This window comes from Peromyscus californicus, unplaced genomic scaffold (genome assembly GCF_007827085.1).
Source record: "Peromyscus californicus insignis strain IS unplaced genomic scaffold, ASM782708v3 Scaffold_7__1_contigs__length_154581171, whole genome shotgun sequence".
NCBI classification, from domain to species: Eukaryota; Metazoa; Chordata; class Mammalia; order Rodentia; family Cricetidae; genus Peromyscus; species Peromyscus californicus.
The window spans coordinates 85,391,304-85,411,654 of record NW_026294595.1 but is presented as its reverse complement, the minus strand read 5'-3'; the positions used below and the strand labels follow the sequence as shown (position 1 = coordinate 85,411,654).

The window sequence follows — 20,351 nt, the reverse complement described above, 5'->3', positions numbered from 1 at the left end:
GACTAGCCTCTTTAAGATCCTTAACATGCTGTAGCTACTGCCTGAATGCCCTTTGCTCACCTTGATTGTTTTAGTGACTAAAACCCTCTTCTTGAAGCCTCAGCTGAAATATCTTTTCCTCAGAGAAAACTCCCAGTTCCTCAATTTCAGTTACACTTCATATTGGCTCCTATCATTATTCTCTCTTCTAGCCTTTCTTTAGAGCAAAGTGTCTTACTGTCTGTTTTCTCTGAGGAAAAGATATTTCAGCTGAGGCTTCAAGAAGAGGGTTTTAGTCACTAAAACAATCAAGGTGAGCAAAGGGCATTCAGGCAGTAGCTACAGCATGTTAAGGATCTTAAAGAGGCTAGTCCTCAGGAAACCACACTTAAAGACCAGTGTGGCTGGAACTTAGCAAGGAGAAGAGGGCGTCATCAGATGAGATAATTGGTAGGGGGTAGGCTATTGGTGAAATTATTAAGGCCACTCCACGTAGTAGGCAGGAAAACTCTACCTACAAATGGCGTCCAACGTGGTGGCAAGAGTTTCCACCTAAAAACTGAGAAAAAGGATTCTAAAACGGAGCTAAAAACAGTTCCTAATTGTCTCTCTCAAATGAGCGGCAGCTGCCGGTTTGAGCTACTGGCGGGTTCCTAGCCTGTGTGCTCGACCTGCCACCATATGGCGGGAATGAGGCCTCTGCAAGTGGCACATTAAGCTGCATGTTGGATTTAGCCTTTGCTAGTACAAAACAAAAAAAGAGGTTTCTGGGCTACACGCTGCTTGGATAAAAGCATAGACTCACTATTTCTGAGAGTTGATGGCTCCCAGAGCTGGCGAAAAACGTATCACCGCCATGTTGGGAAGCTAAAGTGGGCGGAGCCAGCAGCGCCAGCGCCCTTTCAGGCTTAGAAGGCTACAGTTTAAAGCAATGGGCTCAAGCTAATATAAAAAAAATAAGCCACGTAAAGATGGCTACCACACAGAGAATCTGGATTATGTTCTCTTTGATATTCGTAACTGAAGAAAAACATCTGATTGTAAAAGCTGTTGAGTTATGCCAAAATGTATATTTTAAAGGTACCTTGACTTCAAAATTTGGATGTAAGGATATGTTACTTTGGAAAGGAGGCTCTGCTTTTGTTTCCACAGAAAGCCAGAGGCTATGGATTTGTTCCAGATTAAGATACATCAGGTTTGACCAGTCAAGACCACCTGAAAGGTCTCCAATGACACCATGGCCCAGATGATCCTACATCCAGAACCGTTTCAAGGCAACTGGCTCAGATGATACACCCTCATGGACTACTCCATAATCCTAAAGTATTCTTTGTGTCCCCATAAGATACAGCGCCCCCCTCCAGCAGGAAGTAGTAAGAGAAGCTACGCCCAAATTTCCAAATATATCAAGCTGACTTTGGAGATGTGTAAAGGTTAAAACCTTCCTTTTTTTAAAAAAAAAAAAGGGGAAGTGCTGTGGGATGGTCTGTATGTCAAATGTGTTGCTGATTGGTCAATAAATAAATCACTGATTGGCCAGTGGCCAGGCAGGAAGTATAGGCGGGACTAACAGAGAGGAGAATAGAGCTGGGAAGTGGAAGGCTGAGTAAGAGAGACACTGCCAGCCGCCATGAGGACAAGGAAGATGTAAAGTACCGGTAAGCCACAAGCCACGTGGCAAGGTATAGATTAATAGAAATGGATTAATTTAAGCTGTAAGAACAGTTAGCAAGAAGCCTGCCACGGCCGGCCATACAGTTTGTAACCAATATAAGTCTCTGTGTTTATTTGGTTGGGTCTGAATGGCTGTGGGACTGGCGGGTGTCAGAGATTTGTCCTGACTGTGGGCCAGTCAGGAAAACTCAAGCAACACTTCCTCTTCTATAAGTAACCTGGCTGAAATTTTACATATTTACTTAGTTCACACATGACATTATTGAATGTCAGAATGTGGGACATAAGAAATGAGCAATAGATTTGAAACTAGAGAGCAAAGAACTACAAAGCAAGGGTGCCCCCAGGAAGCTCTCCAAGGCCCTCATCAGGGGACTAGCCTTCCTACTCTCATCTGATCCATCCCTGCATCCTCCAGTATCATACCATTTCAAGTGAAACAGCTTTACTTATCATTAGTTTTCCCACAGCCTTCAGTACCCTATGTGCTTGATCTTAGGGAAGGGAACATCATATGCGTAGCATTTTTCTCATGGGACCTGACTGTGGAAACTGTCTCCCTTGGAACATTCACAGGTTGAAACTTTTCAAGACATACTTTGTAAATTCCTACACTAAAACAATACATAAAACTTTAAAACCAAACAAATAAAGAAAACACCAAACCAAAAACAATCATTTAAGAAAAATTTATTTAGCCTTTATGGAGCTGAAAGCTCTGGCCACTAGTATCACCCACAAATACATGCCTTAAGTATATTGTGGTTTTGTGAACAATAAATTAAACCTGGTTCTATCATTCAGATTTCTGAAACTTTAGTTTTTGTCTGCTTCCATATGTAAAATCAGAATCTGAATATTGATTTACTAAATTCAGCATAGCTAAGCTGCTTTATAGTGAAAATAATAGAAGAATTACATCTGCCTTTATTTGCTCAAATGTGGCAAAATTAATGAGTGGATCACCATAGACCAGTGGTTTTCCATCTTCCTCATTCTGTGACCCCTTAATACACTTCCTCATGCTGTGGTGACCCCCAACTATAAAATTATTTTCGGTGCTACTTCATAATTGTATTTTGCTAAGATTATGAGTTATAATGTAAATATTTTTGGAGACAGAAGTTTGTCAAAGGGGTTGCACCCCACAGGTTGAGAACCACTGCCTTAGAGATGCTCACCCCACCTGAATGACAAGATAGGGGGTTTCTTTGGTAGCCTGCCAGCATCTATGCTGTGTGAACTGTGTGGTACACTCTTTAACCCAATCAGGTCAGTTGAGCCAAATTCTCCGCTGAACAAGGACAGAGGGATGAGTCCAGCTATCTTAACTCACTCACTTTAGGTACCATTTCTATCCATCAGTCACTGGGGGTGTCCTGGCCTTCTCTGGCGCCTGCAACACCTTGATTACAAATGATCAAAGTGCAAAAATCTCTCAAAAAATAATTCAATTACTCACAGTATCATTAAATTGGACAGGATGGATTTTTTCTTTTTTTAGTAACTACTGATCACAGTGGAAAAGAGAAAACAAAGGCTCTTAAAGAGAGAGGGAATGGGAGAACGCATGTTCTACAAACTGAGAAAATAAACCCACCGCAAGCCAGCCTATCGCGACTTTACCCTTCAGAGAGTAATTTTGGTTGAAATTTTCATGTATGGTTTGTTTGGATCTGGTGTCTGCAAATACTAATATTGGGCCTTGGAGTAATCACACAAGGCTATAGAAAGGATAACTGAGGGAAGCATGCTGTGAAATCAAATGGTTTTTCCTTCTTCCATTACCTGCACAACACTCCCCATGAAGGATGCAACCACAGCCATGGAGGTGCACAAAATACCAAACAGGAGACCTGAAAGAAAGAAACCATATGATGATATGTTCTCCTGAGGTCATCCCTGAGCACCCAGCACTGTGTCCTGATGAAGGACTGGAGAAGGAGAACCTTCTCTGCACACAGACAGCACAGCCTCTACCCAGCACTGTGTCCTAATGAAGGACTGAAGAAGGAGAACCTTCTCTGCACACAGCCAGCACAGCCTCTACCCAGCACTTCAGTAACTGTTTCTCAGGGCAAATGAACTGGAGTACAGGATCAAAAGATTTCTGTCTATCATTCCAAAAGTCTGTCATGTGAAACAACATGAATATGGAAAGGGCCCAAGCAATTCCAAACTCATTATGTGGACACTAATTCCAGGTCAGCCACTCTCCAGGGATAAGCAGAAGGAGAAGCAACTGGACTCTTTGAGATATGGATAGATTTTCACCTTTTATGTGGTGAATCAGCATTAACACACTGATTCACAGGATCAAAAACCTGAAAGCTTTTCTGGTTTTCCCCTTGGTGCTTTATTCATAACACCTTAGTAATGCTATAGTACTATTGCAATTAACAATTGATTTGTTTGTGCATCAACATAAGGATTTATCTGTTTATACACCAGCATAAGGAACTTCAGGTAGCACTCTTCTCTGGTACCACAGAAGCTTGACATTTAAATTATTGTATTGTTATAATGACTTTTAAAGATGATGTCTTCTTTTAAAATAATAATGGTTTTTACACATTTCCATTTTTAAAACACCCTAAGGGTGTGTTCCTATAATAATTCATCAACAAAATAAGAAAGAAAAAACTAGTGTCAGAGATTGTAACAGACACAGTGGCAGTTTTAGTTTTAGTATTCTTAGCCAGTATGATTGCTAGTCTTAACAGCCAACTTGACAAAATCTAGAATCACTTGGAAGGGAATCTCAATGAGGGATTGTCTAGATCAAGTTGGCCCCTGGGTATGTCTATAGAGGATTATGTTAGTTGCATTAATTGAGGTGGGAACCTCTTCCTTCCACACATACATATGCTTCCTGCGCACGCGTGCGCGCGTGCGCACACATACACACACACACACACACACACACACACACACACACACACACACACACACACACACTGTGAGTACCACCAATCTCTGAATAGAGGATCCTAAACTATATAAAATGGAGAGAACAAGCTGAGCACATCAGACATATACTCATTCTCTCTGCTTTTGGCTGCAGAGCTAACTGGCTGTTTCCAGTTCCTGCCACCTTGACATCCCTGTAATGATGGACAGTAACCTGTGAGCTAAAGTGAATTCTTTTTCTTCTAAGTTGTGTTTGTTAGGCTAGTTTATCCCAGAATAGGAGATGAAAATAAGACAACTAAAGATCCAACCCAGCTGCTGATATGACTCTTGGTTCAATTTTATTGGATTCTTACCATAGGTTGTGAACTTCGCCAGACACCATGGTTGTAAAGTCAAAACTTTATTCTTGACCCAAAGAGTTCACATTCTGAGAAGGGACTACACTAAAGGAATCCAAAGTGTATCCAAAATTAATTTCTCAAGAATTGTACTTGTGGATTTTGTCAGTGCTACATCAGATCCAATGATGAGACAACACAGTTACAGAAATAACTTCTTCTTCAGTCATACTTTTCCATGACTATTTGCCATGGGGATTGCACTGGATACACCACCCATTCTCCCTCTGGGATCTCTAATTCATGTAGTGAAAAAGATCTACAGACTACACCCAGTTAGCAAATATGATTGCATCCATCTAATCTTGTTCAAGCATAAATAAAGGAAAAAAGTATGCTATCATCCCACCATCTGTGCTTAAATGAGGCCACAAGGAGTAATGGATATAATTAATATTTCTGGAAATAATTTACCAAATAATCAGGAAAATATCACCTAAAAACTGGCAACCTCAATTACTACAGAGATTATATAGGCTCATTTAAACAAAGAAGTATGAGTACAAAGAAAAAAACAGTCAACTAAAACAGCACATACACACAAAATCCAACACCACTAAATTTATATGAAAATGAATTCAGATGCAACACCAAAACATTTCAAGTAAATTTGAAACCTTGAGAGTTGACAAAGCACATCTACTGAAGAACAACGAGTATATTTCTTAAAAGAATTTTACAAGATTATTCTTAATTATCTCACACTGAAGCAGCCCAGGGACATATGCTAATGAACAGCCATTGATACCCCAAATCCATGATTTTGTTTTCTTACATTCACCTAAGCACGATTGAAGTGTAGGAGAAAGGAATATTGTAACTATATTGAACATATACAGACTTTACAAAATCTGGGTCACTGTGAAATTCCATTTATATGAAATTCTAGAAAAGTTAAAAATCTACATTGGAAAAACAAAATCTGGTAGTTGATTGTCTCTGGAGGAAGCTAAGGTGAGAATGATGAGAAAAGTCATGGGAAAACTTTCTAAGGTAATGACCATGATGACATATCTTGCTAAACAATTGAGGTTCATAGTAGATGCATGTGTTTGTTAGTTTTATGTCAATTAGACACAAGCTAGAACCATTAGAGTGAAAGGAGCTTCAATTAAGAAAATGCCACCGTTTATTCTCCCCCCTCCTGCCCCCCTCCCCTTCCCCCCAGCCTACCCCCTATTCCCACCTCATCCAGGGCAAAGTCTCCCCCGAGGACTGAGATCAACCTGGTAGACTCAGTCCAGGCAGGTCCAGTCCCCTCCTCCCAGGCCAAGCCAAGCGACCCTGTATAAGCCCCAGGTTTCAAACAGCCAACTCATGCCATGAACACAGGACCTGGTCCCACTGCCTGGATGCCTCCCAAACAGATCAAGCCAATTGACTATTTCACCCATTCAAAGGGCCTGATCCAGTTGGGGGCCCCTCAGCCACTGGTTCATAGTTCATGTGTTTCCATTTGTTTGGCTATTTGTCCCTGTGCTTTATCCAACCTTGATCTCAACAATTCTTGCTCATATAAACTCTCCTCTTTCTCGCTAATTGGACTCCCAGAGCTCCACCCGGGTACTAGCCGTGGATCTCTGCCTCCAGTTCCCTCAGTCATTGAATGGGGTTTCTAGCACAACAATTAGGGTGTTTGGCCATCTAACTTCAAAAATACCTTCAAAATTTTATGGTCATATTGGCAATCTTGAAGTGAAACCTGGAAGTTTAAGGATTAGAGTAACATTTTTATGTAATGTATTAAATGGTAATTTTTCTGTATGTCTACATGTATAAAGATCATTTCAAGCAAAAACAATGAATAAATTAAAGCTTCAAAATTTATTTTACCACAATGAAAAAAAAAAAAAAAGAAAATGCCACCGGGCAGTGGTGGCGCACGCCTTTAATCCCAGCACTCGGGAGACAGAGCCAGGCGAATCTCTGTGAGTTCGAGGCCAGCCTGGGCTACCAAGTAAGTTCCAGGAAAGGCGCAAAGCTACACAGAGAAACCCTGTCTCAAAAAACCAAAAAAAAAAAAAAAAGAAAGAAAGAAAGAAAGAAAGAAAGAAAGAAAGAAAGAAAGAAAGAAAGAAAGAAAGAAAGAAAAAGAAAGAAAGAAAGAAAATGCCTTCATAAGATTCGGCTATAGGCAACATGTAGGGTATTTTCTTAATTAGTGATTAATGTAGGAGGGCCATGACCATTGTAGACAGAGCCACACCTGGATAGGGAAATGGTTCTGGGTTGTATAAGAAAGCAGACTGAGCAAGACACAGGGAGCGAGCCAGTAAGCAGCACCCTCCACTGCATCAGCTCCTGCCTCCAGGTTCCTGCCCTGTTTGATTTCCTGTCCTGACTTTCTTCTATGATGGACTGTGATATGGAAGTGTAAACCAAATAAAACCTTTCCTCCCCAAATTGTTTCTTGTCATGGCATTTCATCATATAGTAGCAATAGTAACCCTAGTTAGGATAATGCATTTGTCAAAACTCAACAAGTATGTACATAACAGCTTTCCATTTCATCATATGCATGTTTTATATGAAAAGTCTTGAAACATATATTAAATTCTAGTTAACAATATGCAAGCTAAAATAATTATGGAAAATGAAATGGTGTGTGCAATTTACTTTTAAATAACTGAATGATATAATGGATTCTTAAATTGACAAAGAGCTGGATGGATATGTGAAAAAGTTCAGAAGAAATTAATGGATAATCACATGTTTATATGAGAAGTTGATATATTGCCACATTTTTTATAATAACATGTAGGGAACAAAACATAAGACCAAAAGTAAAAATAACTATTACTGAGAGATTTTTATTTGAGGAAAGTTCAAAGTAACATTAAGAGAAACATGTATTTCAAGTATGCAGAGGAAAAAACTATGACAAAAAAGAATGAAGAAAAGTTAAAGATAAGAGAAACAAGCAACCAAAATGAGAAGACTAAATAAATGGATAATGAAACTACTATTATATACAAAATCATACCTCCATAAAAATCAACTTAACTTTTGTGAATAGACAAGATTTGGGTGAACAGCTGTATATGGTCTTAGCAGAATAAAAACAGGCAAAAAAATCATAGGATTTCACATTACTATTCAACAGTTTAGGAAATGTTATGTGGTTTGTGGCCATACCACTCTGAATTTAATATCTACTCTGAACTTGGTAGCTAAGCAGGGTCAGGCCTGGTAAGTACTTAGATGGGAGAAATTATTATGAGGAAATCATACCATCTACAGTATCAATAAAAAGAAAAAGGACAGCAAAAGACCAGAGAGAAAGATATGGAGAAAAGAATAAAGATTTGAAGGAGACAGTTTAAAGTTCCAGACCAGATAGTGCAGAGAAAGTACCTGCCATTGTTAATGCAATCAGCATCTTTAGAAAGAAACCTCAGGGTCAACACTGGGACCATCTGAAAGCTGCCCTGAGGGGAGGACTCCACTCATCAAAGGCCCTAACTTTTATAAATGCAAACATTTTTCAAAGTAAAGATCCTGGGGTGACAATGCTGTTGTGAAGTTCTATGCTTGCAAATAACTGTCCAGGGAACAGTTTTCTCCCAAGGTCAACAGCTAAGGTGCCCACAGCACCCTAGAGCTGCGGTCAGCCACAAAGAAGAAAATTTGTCCTTTGCTGGAAAATGGATGGAACTGGAGAACAGAGAAGTTATGGACAGTGAATGTGTCCAAAATACATGATAGGTGAAAAATGTGCTTAAGAAGCTCATCACTATGTACAATAACTATACACTATGAAAGTAACAAGAATATAAATGAAATAAGTAACCCATTGGAGAATATATTGTGTAATCATTGAGCGCCTGTGTTTTCAAAGCACACATAGGAAAATACACAGTGTAGATTGCTACAGGAAAACAAGTAGGAACAGAATTAGGTAGGTATAGTTTTACTTAAAACTAAATTGTTTTTCTAAATTACCTGCACTTTCTATATTGATCATATAAGGTACATAACTTATTTGTACTTTAAAAGTAGCAAATTTGAGCGCTGGAGAGATTGATGCTTGTTGGTTAAGGGTACTTACTGCTCACAACTGCCTGCAAGTCCAGTTCTAACAGATCTGACCCCCTCTTCTGATCTCTATGGGCATTACACTTGCAAACCCTTACGCAGACAAACATATACATATAATAATAAAAATAAAATTGTAAAAAAGCAACAAAGTCTGTGAAAATGTAATTCAGTGTGATAACTGTTTCAGTGATTGTAATATGCAGTTTTTAATAATTAAAATCATTGAGAATTTCATTTTTGTATATAATATATTTGAACCATATTAATCCACCACTGTCTCCCTCCAACTAATCCTGGCTCCTCCCCAAACTTTCTTCCCAACTTCAGGTCCTCTTTATTATTTTTCAGTAACCTGCTGAATCCAACTAGCACTGCCCATATACTCATATATGTTAGAACATCCATTGGTGCATGACCAACCTATTCTTATAGGACCAAGAAAATTGAATCTCCCTCACCTAACAACCATCAACTGTCAATCATCTATATCACACCCTTTGCATTTCAAGCTCAGTAAATATCTGGATAAGAGGGCAGAAATATTATAAGAAACAGAGGTTGGGGAGAACTAGAGCAAAACAGTGTCATCTGGACATAACAGGACCTCTGCACCCATGAACTCACAGCAGCCATAGTTGACTGCATATAAGATCAAGCCAATCAATACAACATTCCAGCATGGATGGGTGAGCAACAAACAAGCCCACATCTCTAGGTAAGTAGATAATATGCAATTTCTAATTAAACAAGGAACATTCATCCCCTTAGAGTACATTAATTGGAGTTTGGTTTCAAGGGATAATTATTAGATAAAGTGGTCAGTCATATTGAACAGCGCATCTCTTCATGTAAAACATCTGGTAAGATCAACTCAGCATTATCAAGAAACACTACTATAAAGATATTAGAGCATAAAGTACCTGAAAAGTAAGACCAGAGCAAAGTGAACTAGCTAGTCATTCTTTCCTGGTATCTTTCTGATAAGATATTTGGAAGTCTGAGGATCTACATGTCTGTGTCTCAGCATGCATTTATGTCTATTCATGCTTCCTGAATAGCACATGCAAGATTTTGATATTTGGACCATTTAAATTTCATAATATGGAGTAGAATTTCCACCAGCTATACCTACATAAGCCTTTACTGATCCAGGTACTCATCTTGTCGGAGAGATGTGGAAAACAGCTCTTGACAAAATCCTCAAAGGTCACTGTTGCTAAGGCATTGATGCTGGCAGCCACTGTGCTACAGAAAGAAAAACAAATAAACAAACAAGAAGATAGTCCGAACTAAAAGGATGAGTTATATATCAGCCTTATCATCCAGGAGAAGCAGACAACACACAGTCTTATAAACAAATATACCAACATATGTCCACATTCTAGAATTCAGGGAACAACATGGCCTGTTTACTCATCCTTCAAATCTTTATCTATGAAAATACTCTCTGAAAGAAGCTAAATTTTCATATTATAACTCAAATTAACTTCCCTTGACATATGGTAACAAATAGAAAGTAATAAATGGAAGGGCTTTTCACACGTTACTATACCAATGTGTGAGCATGTGTATGTATATGTGATGGGGGTGTCACTCAAAGCTTGAGTGGAAGTAGCAAAGTAGTGACTATCCTAACCCAGAAATAAGTGCAATTTTCTATTAATTAGCAATGTATTTCTCTGTGTATCTGTTTATTCATACATTAGTGTTGAAATTGAATGTCATAGTCCTTGCAGTCTACCTGGAAATACAGACATTCAATAACCAATTTGCAATTTACCAGAATTGTAGAATTATTATGAAGGACAGTGATAAGGTGCTGTGACACTGATAGGAGATGGGCCCTTTAAAAATAATGGTTAAGAAAGGCAGGGAAGAGATTCATGAAAAGTGGGTGAAAGCTCTTGGAGAATAAAGGGGAAATCATGTACATACACATGGAGGTGTGAAGGTGATCACTGCTTTCTACAGCCTGAAGTTTCCAGAGAGGCTGGAATGGAATCAGTGAAGGAGAAACAAAAAGGAAGCCCTGAAAGGAATAAAGACCATAACCAGATAGCAATGCTGCTCTCAGATTTCTGACTTGACAGAATTGTCTTGATAGACCCATCAGAGAATCAGAAAGTTGGTGTTTTCTTTGCAAAACACAATGAAAGCTTATTTAAATTCCTCACATAGAGCAAGAATCTTTGAGTTAGTTCAATAAATAACTGAAATAAATTCAAAATTACCATCCAAGAATGGTTCCTTCTAAAGAATATAATAATGATTTCAACTCCAGTTATTTGTCATTATTCAAAAAGCATAGTTATATAAGAAGACAGACAAAGGAATATAACTAGTAGAAAAAAAGGAAAACTCAAAGAATATTGGGACTTTAATAATTTGAGGGAAAAATATCCCAGAAAATCAAGTAGAAATAATTGAGATAAAAAACCACAATGTATAAAAAAAAAATGTGCAAAAGAAAACTAATTACCAGTCTCAGCCCTAACACACAATATTATATGTTACAATCATGAAAAGCACTGACATAATTACATCTGTAGACCATGAGAGAAACACAAAAAAGAGTTTATAAGATATTTCAAATATATAGAAGAATTAAGATTAAATAAAAGTAATCTTTCAAGTCATTGGTGGAAAGATGGCTTATTTACTAGAAAATAAGACAAACGGCTGATAATTTTAAAGGGAAACATATCACATGCTCTAATTAATTTTTATATCACATATATAGGATAGATGGTTCAATAATTTAAATAGTTTATAACATTATAAATATACTGTGTTATTCCTAATCATAGAATAGATTTCCTTACTGAACATATTTTGAACCAAAAAAGATAATATCAAATATGATTTATAACTTCAATATCTCAAGGATTGCTTGGCAATGAGGCAGCATAATGCAGAGTTATGTTGCTGGAAATAATGCTTTATAGGACAATGTAATGGAGTCATAGCAGTTGAGTTGAAGCTGCAATGGAGACTCAAGGATGACAGAAAAGACAGCAGCATGCACTGGTCATTGGAATAAGCTATGAGCAGCTGGAAAAGCCAGCTTGAGGCATTGGCCATGTGAACTGCAACAGCAAGGACACAGAGTCAGGACTTCTCACACCTTAGGAGTCCATCTTCCACTCTGATGCTCCCCTGATAGAAGACATGGAACATTAGATTTAATGCCTGCAGTTCTGGATCTTAATCTTGGCTCTGGCCAGTTACCCCCTTTATTGTGTGCTACCAGAATTTGAAAGTTTAGAATTTTCTTTTTGATTTTTTTTTCACGTACTCACTACTGAGTTTGCCTTGACTGTAATGGGGAGACTTTAGGCTTTTGGTCAATGCTGGAACAATGAAATCTCTTGGGTCTTTTACGATGGAATGAATATAGACAAAGTTGAAACAATAACCAGTAAGTTTTAAAGTATTAGTTAAAAATACACCTGCCTCAGGCCTACACAGTTTACTTACTATAAGTTAGTTGTATCCCTCATCCTTATTAAGTCTGTTTCCTTATCTGCAAACTGGTGAGAATGTGAGTAAAGATTCTTCTTCACATATGGTGTGGTACCAGTGATCAATGAGAAATACAGCATTACAGTAGGCCAATCAGCACTCAGCAAGAGCTCAGTAGACAGCTGATTGTGACTGTCATCATTTCCATTGGTTCGTCATCACCACTACCACCACCATCATTACCATCTTCAACTTGTCAACATACTAACCTCAGAGTTCCACTGAAGGCACAAGCCACAAAAAGTCCCGGCAGCCCTGGCATAGTGGCAAATATCTCCATGACGAAATATGGCATCAACTAAAAGAAAAGAGACAGAGATAAAGGAGGGAGGAGAGAGAAGGGGTGTATTAATTGTTACCACAGCAATGTCTGAAATGTTGGAATATCGATTCCCACAAAAGGAGATGAGAAACTTACTTCCCAGTGTCTTCAATGTGTGGATTTTACTTATCTATTTTCATTGAATTTATAATTAAATTCTAAGAACCCATCCTTAACATATGTCTTTCAGGGGATCTAGGTATAGGTAGCTTGTGAGAAAGAAGAGTAGACATGGCAATGTGGCATAGCTGAATTCATATGGAGAGAAAGGGGGAGTGAATGCTTCCCATGAGCATACTGTCTCTGAGTTTTCAAAACCACATCTTGCATTCTATGCTTTCATGATATATTTGTGCTATGCTGGGAATATGTGATAATAGGCATTGTGAGAATAAGAATTATTTGTTCAATTTTATTTATTTAATGTTACTTTGTTTAATTTTTGTGTTTTTGAAACATGACCATGGTAACCTCTCAAATTCACTATGTAACCAATGCTAGCCTTACACTCCTGATCCATCTGGCCCCACTTTTAAAGGCTCTAATTCCAAGAACATAACATTGTGCTCATTTTTGTCCACTTTTCAATTAAAGAAACATTAATCAATCCAGACTACTTAGAAAAGGAGTATCAAGTATCATCAACAGCCAAAGCCATGGGTTCGAGCTGACTTTCTAGTTAGTGCTGGCCTGTTTTCAGACTTTGTCTTCATGAACAAAGGGAAGTGTCCTTTTCCTGTTGACCCACTTCTACATATTAGATGCACTGTGTGGTGTCACCCAGGAGTTCAGGTAAGAAACCAGAAGCTTGTGCTTGGCAAGTGAGTGAAGGCCCAGACAGAGTAAAGACCTCACCATTTCTACTCAGCATAATCCAGACATTCTGCTGTAAAACCAAGAATGTGCATACCTGGTCTGGTGCTGAAATAACTCCAGAAGTCCAAGGGTCACAGTCTTTGAAGTTTGAGTACATGATCAGACCAGAGAAGACAGCGCACACCACAATCATCCAGAGACCCAACAAGTTGAAGTACAAGGCACTGGAAGAGGGACAAAGGCTGGTCGGTAAGCTGTTTGCCACACTGTAGCAGGGGAAGTTCATGACTAAAGACCGGAGGAGGACTCACTCTCTAGCTTTTGGAAGCATTACACTGTATAATATCACATTAAAGGAGTCATTACACTTTTTAGAATAATCGAAAATTTGAATAAGCTAAGATTTAAATGGATTTTCCTTTGAAAAGGGTTTTTTTTTTTTGCCAAAACTGTAATATGTGTGGTATATGACCTATTTTCTTGTATAAAATTTTACATGCTGATCATCCCTATTACATAACTTTAAGTGATTCCCCACCTCCACTAAATTAATGAAGCTCTCAAACAAAAGTCAAATTACATTTTAATAACTTCTTCCAGGAAGATAATAATAAAATAACATAAAAATAGACAAGTATTGGTTATAGTTGCTTTGGAGATGAGGGCAGATGAAAGTTAAAGTCAAGTATTTTAAAGATAATAGGAAGAATAAAAGTTAAGATCATCTTACACATTATTTGAAGAAGTTAACACTATTCTCCAGTAAACAAGCACAATTACAGCTGGGTCCTCTTTCAAGGTCCTATACGTTACTTTGCTTTCATGCAGGCATTTGAATTTCAAGATTTTACTCATATTCCTAATCTGAAAGAAGGCTTTAAAATAGGTATCCTTACATTGTGCTGATAAAATAAAATTTCACTGTGGTGAGATTTAGACTGCCCATTTTAAAAAAAATCTAGTCACAGTTTGAAGATGATTCCACATTCAAATGTAAGAACACACATTTCTTTCATGGCAGCATGAAGTGATGTTTTGAGACACATGAAAAGGCATATGCATATATGTGTATGCACATGCTCACATGCACATATTATTCCAATATATGAGTGTCTGTGTGTTTCTGCATATACACAAGAGAATGGCCCTCCTTAAGCATTAGATTTTTTAATAAATGACAAGCATGTAAGAAGCACAATGTGTTACTCTTGGTGTTTTAAAAATGATGAGAAAGATATAGTTACCAACTTTCATTTACTAATTTTTTAGGAACCAGAAATTCAACATATCACAAGAGAAAGTAATAACTGGCACATGGCAAACACCTATTATGCTAACAATTCAGGAGTCTGAGGAGAATGAATTCTTGTCCCCAGAAGTCTAAGGCTGTTCTGGAATAAACTGACCTGATTTCAAAACTAAATAAGTATATTAAAAGGAAAGAAGAAGGGTATTATTTATTTCACCAAAAGATTCTTTTCTTTGTAGATATTTGACTCTAGTTTATCTAAAACCAGATTTTTACTTGAATTTTAAATGGATTTTAAGATCAAAGTCACATGCATTTTCAATAGTTCAGCTATTTGATAAAGTGATGGCCATCTGTGTGGAAGACTTGCTTAATATCATTTACTGTCATGAGATTTTCATGTATCACCAGTGGTTTGATAGAATGATAGATGATGAATTTGTTCTCTTCATTTTGCATTATATATGTATATGTATGTGTGTGTGTGTGCATGTGAGTGTGTGTGTGTGTGTGTGTGTGTGTGTGTGTGTGTGTGTGTGTGTGTGCAGTGACATGATAGTTCCCACTCTGGAATTCAACATACAAAGTGGTTGAATTATTTCAAGACAATCCTATGTCTCATTCAGGGAAAATAAGAAATTGTACATTGAAGTATTTTTAAATTGTGTGAATAAATAGTCACAGTGACTGGACTGGGGCAGAGAACCATGGGAAGCATCCCTGGGGCTGTAATTCCATTTTGTGTGAAATTTGGGACTTTTTGCTGGTTTTATAAAATAATAGAGAAGTGCCTTAGATTTCTCTCTACAAAGTGGGCTGTTCTGTAACTTTTAGTGGGACTCAGACCGTCCAGCTGTGCCTATTCTCATATCCTACAATAAGCTCTACTTGCGAGAGCTGAAGCAGCCACAGACACATTACCTTACATTTTACAGCTCTCAAATCTCTCCTTAGAAATGTTAAGGTTAGCAACATCTGTTAAAATCAATTAAAATGGAGACCAGACCTGAAGAACCCTGAAGCAGAGAGACAGATATAGAAGGAACTGAACTTTGATTTGATTTGAAAATGTAAGTGAAGCTTGCTTTGTTCCATTTTTCCAAGTGTCTAAATTTAGAAAAATTGAAGCTTAGGGCAAACCTATGAGAAGACTCCAAACAACTCAAAGAACTAGGGCTTCTCACAAAGATGAGCAAATAAGGTGGTTATGTAGCTGTAATCAACAGCACGTATTCTTTGCTTTACTTCCGTGTTCATACTGTAAAAGTGCCATCCCTGTAATCCTTCAGTGGTGCCACAGACAGACAATATTTGAGTGAAGCTGACTGATTTATCAGTTGCCATTTTTTTAAATAAGTGCTTTAAAATGTCAAAATGTATCTCAATCTACCTCCTAACACATAAAAAATAAACTAAAACTGAAGACAGCACACAGTGAATAAAAAATGATCAGGGCCATCTCTTCATGGAGACTATAAGCAAGAAACATGTGATTTGCACCTCATCCCTACTCAATGCACCTAATCTAATCTATTTATTTCTCAGTAAATGAAAACAGACATTGATTGAGCAAAAAAGCCATGCAGGATATGCTGAGATGGAAATAGTCATGTTTGACTGAAATAGTTGTTGAAAGGGCTGGAAAGTCATGTGAGAATACTTGCTTCACAAGCATGCAGACCTCTGTTTGGATTCTAGCACTCATGTAAAAAGCTAGGCATGGCTGTGCATGTAACCCAAAGCTGTGAAAGGCAGAGACTGGAGGATCACTAGACCACCAAGCTAGCTCCAGCTACAAGGAAAGATCATGTCTCAAAGCAATAAGACCTGGAGGGGCCTGATAGCATACACCTTTCACCCAACACTCAGGAGGCAGAGCTGGCAGATTTCTGTGAGTTCAAGACCAGCCTGGTCTACATAGTGAGCTTTAGGACAACTAGGGCTATACAGAGAAACCCAGTCTCTGATTGATTAATTATTTAATTAGTTAATTAATTAATTAAACTGAGATGGAGAGTGATGAATCAAGGCATCCAACATCCTCCTCTAGCTTCCACATGTATGCACTTACTATCCCCCAACACATACTTCTGCATATACCACGCTCATATGCATACATACATACACACTTAAACACACATACAAATGTACACAAAGACTTTGAACAGGTTAAATAAATCTCTTCCATTTATCTATCTCATTTACATACATGCATACTCACACAATGACTCACCAAGATAAACGATAACATAGAAATTGTTCTTAATCAATAACTTACAGCTTAGCATGCTTTTCTGTTTTGCAAGAGATGCATCTCTGGATGGTTGATTGGTTCACTCCATAGATTCCAAGCCAAGTAAAAGTTCCTCCTACTGTAATTGTCCAAAATGTGTGCCGTCTGAGGGGATCTACATCAAAGCTGTGACACAAGAAGGAGGGAGTAACAGAGACATTTCTTTGGTGTATGGCTGTTATCCTTTTATAAAATCACGTAATAAAATTTTACAAAGGATGACAAAATAGCATTGCACATACTCAACTACATTCATCCGGGATCCATTTCTTGCTTGCTCTAATACATTGTGGAACCCACCAGCATGATTTGATCCTTGAATGAGAACTGTTAAGAAGCCCACAATCATGACAACCATCTGAAATGCATCTGTCCACACCACTGCTTTTAAACCTCCCTGAAATGGGGAGAATGGTATGAGTTATTGAAAAATGAGGTCTGTAACCCCTCCAACTCCAGTCTCACTGTTACTGAATCATGCAGAGCTCATCCTGAGTGTTACTGAACATCTTTTAAGTGACATGTTCTGAGTTAACATATGATGACAAAATGGTAAGTGAAGGGGTTAGGTCACCTCTGGAATTCCATGAGTTCGTAAGTTTAATGGGAGAACTGGAAATTAAATAAGAATCTGTCTGGAGAGTATGAGGGAAAAAGGAAGTGTCTCAGAGGAAATGAGAGAAGTCTGGGAGATACAGATGGAAGGTGTGGATAGACCAAAAGGCAAGTTGATGAATTTTCTGGAAGTCAGAGCAGATAGATTTAGATAAGACTGCTAAAATGATTCCCTAAGAACAAAGACAGTCATATGATGACATGTTTCACAATAGCCATTGGTCAGCTACTGTGAACGGCAAGTCTGGAGGTAGAACAGAAAGTTCCCAGTTTATTCTCGTTTCCCATGTACAAGATGATCAATGATTTGAAACAGGGCAGAGATGTAAAGAACTCCATGGCTTTGAGAGATAAGATTCTCATACTGCCTGATTCATTAAATACAGATGAGGAGACAGTGAAATAATTTAATAATCATAGAGGTCCAGTTGGACAACTTTAGACTTTTTATGTAACTAGTGATAGCATGTTTTAGAAAATGAGAGGGAGAGACAGAGATACAGAGACAGAGAGACAGAGAGAGAACAATTAAGAAGAAATAAATAACAGTTTCTACATATGTGTGGAGGAAGATGTTTTAAGAGCAAGATGGTGATTAAACAGCCAGGAAAATATGACAGCATTTCAGAAAGATTAATCTAATAGTTCAGTTTAGTATAGTTATTGGGCAAGAGGTTAAAGCAGTGATTATACCAAATCTGCCTCCCTTTTAGTGGAGGGGGCAGGGAGAGAACAATGCTCATTTTCCTCCCCAAGGATCTTGAATAAACTGAGGCTAGGATTGGGTCCTTCTATTCCTGATTTTTCAAAGTTTCACACATGATTCTAATGTAGAATTCTTGCTGAAAATGTGTGCAGAAGGGAAGGAGGAAAGTGAGAGTTTGCTGTAGCATCCCATGACTTGAGTCCCCTAGGACCACAGTGAGCATGACAAAGGCAATTAGGGAAAGATGAAATAAAGTGGCATATAAGAAGTGTTTTGCAAGTGAATAAGTGCCAGTAACATGAGAGGAGATGATATTTTTAACACTGAAAAGTAGAATTATCATCCTGTTACTCCTCCAGAGTGTCAGTAACTTCTATGAAAAGTTGGCATATTTATCTTTAGCTTAACAAGAAAGGAGACACTGGAGTAACCCATCATTTATTTGGTAATTAAAATGAAAACATAGCCGGGCGGTGGTGGCGCACGCCTTTAATCCCAGCACTTGGGAGGCAGAGGCAGGCGGATCTCTGTGAGTTCGAGGCCAGCCTGGTCTACAGAGCGAGATCCAGGAAAGGCGCAAAGCTACACAGAGAAACCCTGTCTCAAAAAACAAAAAACAAAAAACAAACAAAAAACAAAAACAAAAAAAAAACATAATTTTAAAATAAACATTTAAGTCCCACACTAAAAGCATTGTGTTTACATATGATTTTTCAAATCATGTTTTGAAGAATGATAAATCTCCCTCCCCCAGCCCACATACACATCGCCTATACAACACTGACTTGATTTTCTTTAAAGTTGTTAAACCTACCAGGCATGTTGTCACAAAAACATGGGAGGCAGAGGCAGGCAGCCCTCTGTGAGTTTGAGGCCAGCCTGGACTACAGAAATTGTTCCAGGACAGTCAGAGCAAATAGTGAGACCCTGTCTCAAAAATCAAAAAACAAAACCAAACAAACAAAGATGTTAAATCTTTCTGATTCAAACCTCCATTTTTCAGTACTATGAAGTCCAAATATCAAGTGCCTCCATTTTCAGAGTACTTATCATTAGCTGTATAAGATCCTCACATACATGAACAACAGTGGGTCATTCAAGTGTACAGACTGTCAAATGTCCTTCTAAAGTCAAATATAGTCACTGTGAGGTCTTACCTGATTGTAATAACTATGAAGTCTTATCTGACTCTTTGGTAGGCAAAAACTCCTCTCTCTCTCTCTCTCTCTCTCTCTCTCTCTCTCTCTCTCTCTCTCTCTCTCTCTCATCTCACTATATTTAATTAGTCTCTGTTATACGAGATATGATGTTCAGCCTACTAAATTGCAAATGACCTTGATAGCAGAAATCACTTCTAAAAATTTCTTCCACTGATTATTTCCCATGTGTGGTGCATCCACAAGATCCAAGAGTAAAAAAAGTACAATATGAAAGTCACTGTTTGTAGCAGACTTTCTTGGACCATGAGCCAGCTCTCGAATCAAGACACAGAGGCTTATTATCAATTATGAATGCTCAGACTTAGTTTAGGCTTGTCCCACTAGCTCTTACAAATCATGTTTCTCTTCATCAACATTTTGCCTCAGGGCTTTTTACTTTTCTTTCATTATGTATGTCCTACTCCATGTTTGACTGACTGGCAGCTGGCTGGCTGGCCCTAGATGTCTACCTCTCTTTCTCAATCATTCTCTCATTCTCTCTTCTCTCAAGTCTAGATTCCTCCTACTACCTATTCTGCTATTGGTAGTTCAGCTTTTTATTCAACCAATGAAGTGCCTTAGGCAGGCAAAGCAACACATTTTATGCCATTAACAAATGCAGCATAA

The 20,351-nt window shown here is 38.1% G+C and overlaps 1 protein-coding gene across 1 annotated transcript in view; it reads right to left on the bottom strand.

The window, feature by feature from the left end:
- Slc5a12 (solute carrier family 5 member 12) overlaps positions 1-20,351 on the bottom strand; it is a 48,821-nt gene that overhangs the window by 14,907 nt on the left and 13,563 nt on the right. The window contains exons 5-10 of the mRNA XM_052725353.1: positions 17,447-17,601; positions 17,190-17,330; positions 13,757-13,886; positions 12,734-12,822; positions 10,135-10,247; positions 3,442-3,509 (exon numbers count right to left, since the gene is read on the bottom strand). Of these exons, the coding sequence (XP_052581313.1) occupies positions 3,442-3,509; positions 10,135-10,247; positions 12,734-12,822; positions 13,757-13,886; positions 17,190-17,330; positions 17,447-17,601 (696 nt within the window). The remainder of the gene's footprint in view (positions 1-3,441; positions 3,510-10,134; positions 10,248-12,733; positions 12,823-13,756; positions 13,887-17,189; positions 17,331-17,446; positions 17,602-20,351) is intronic.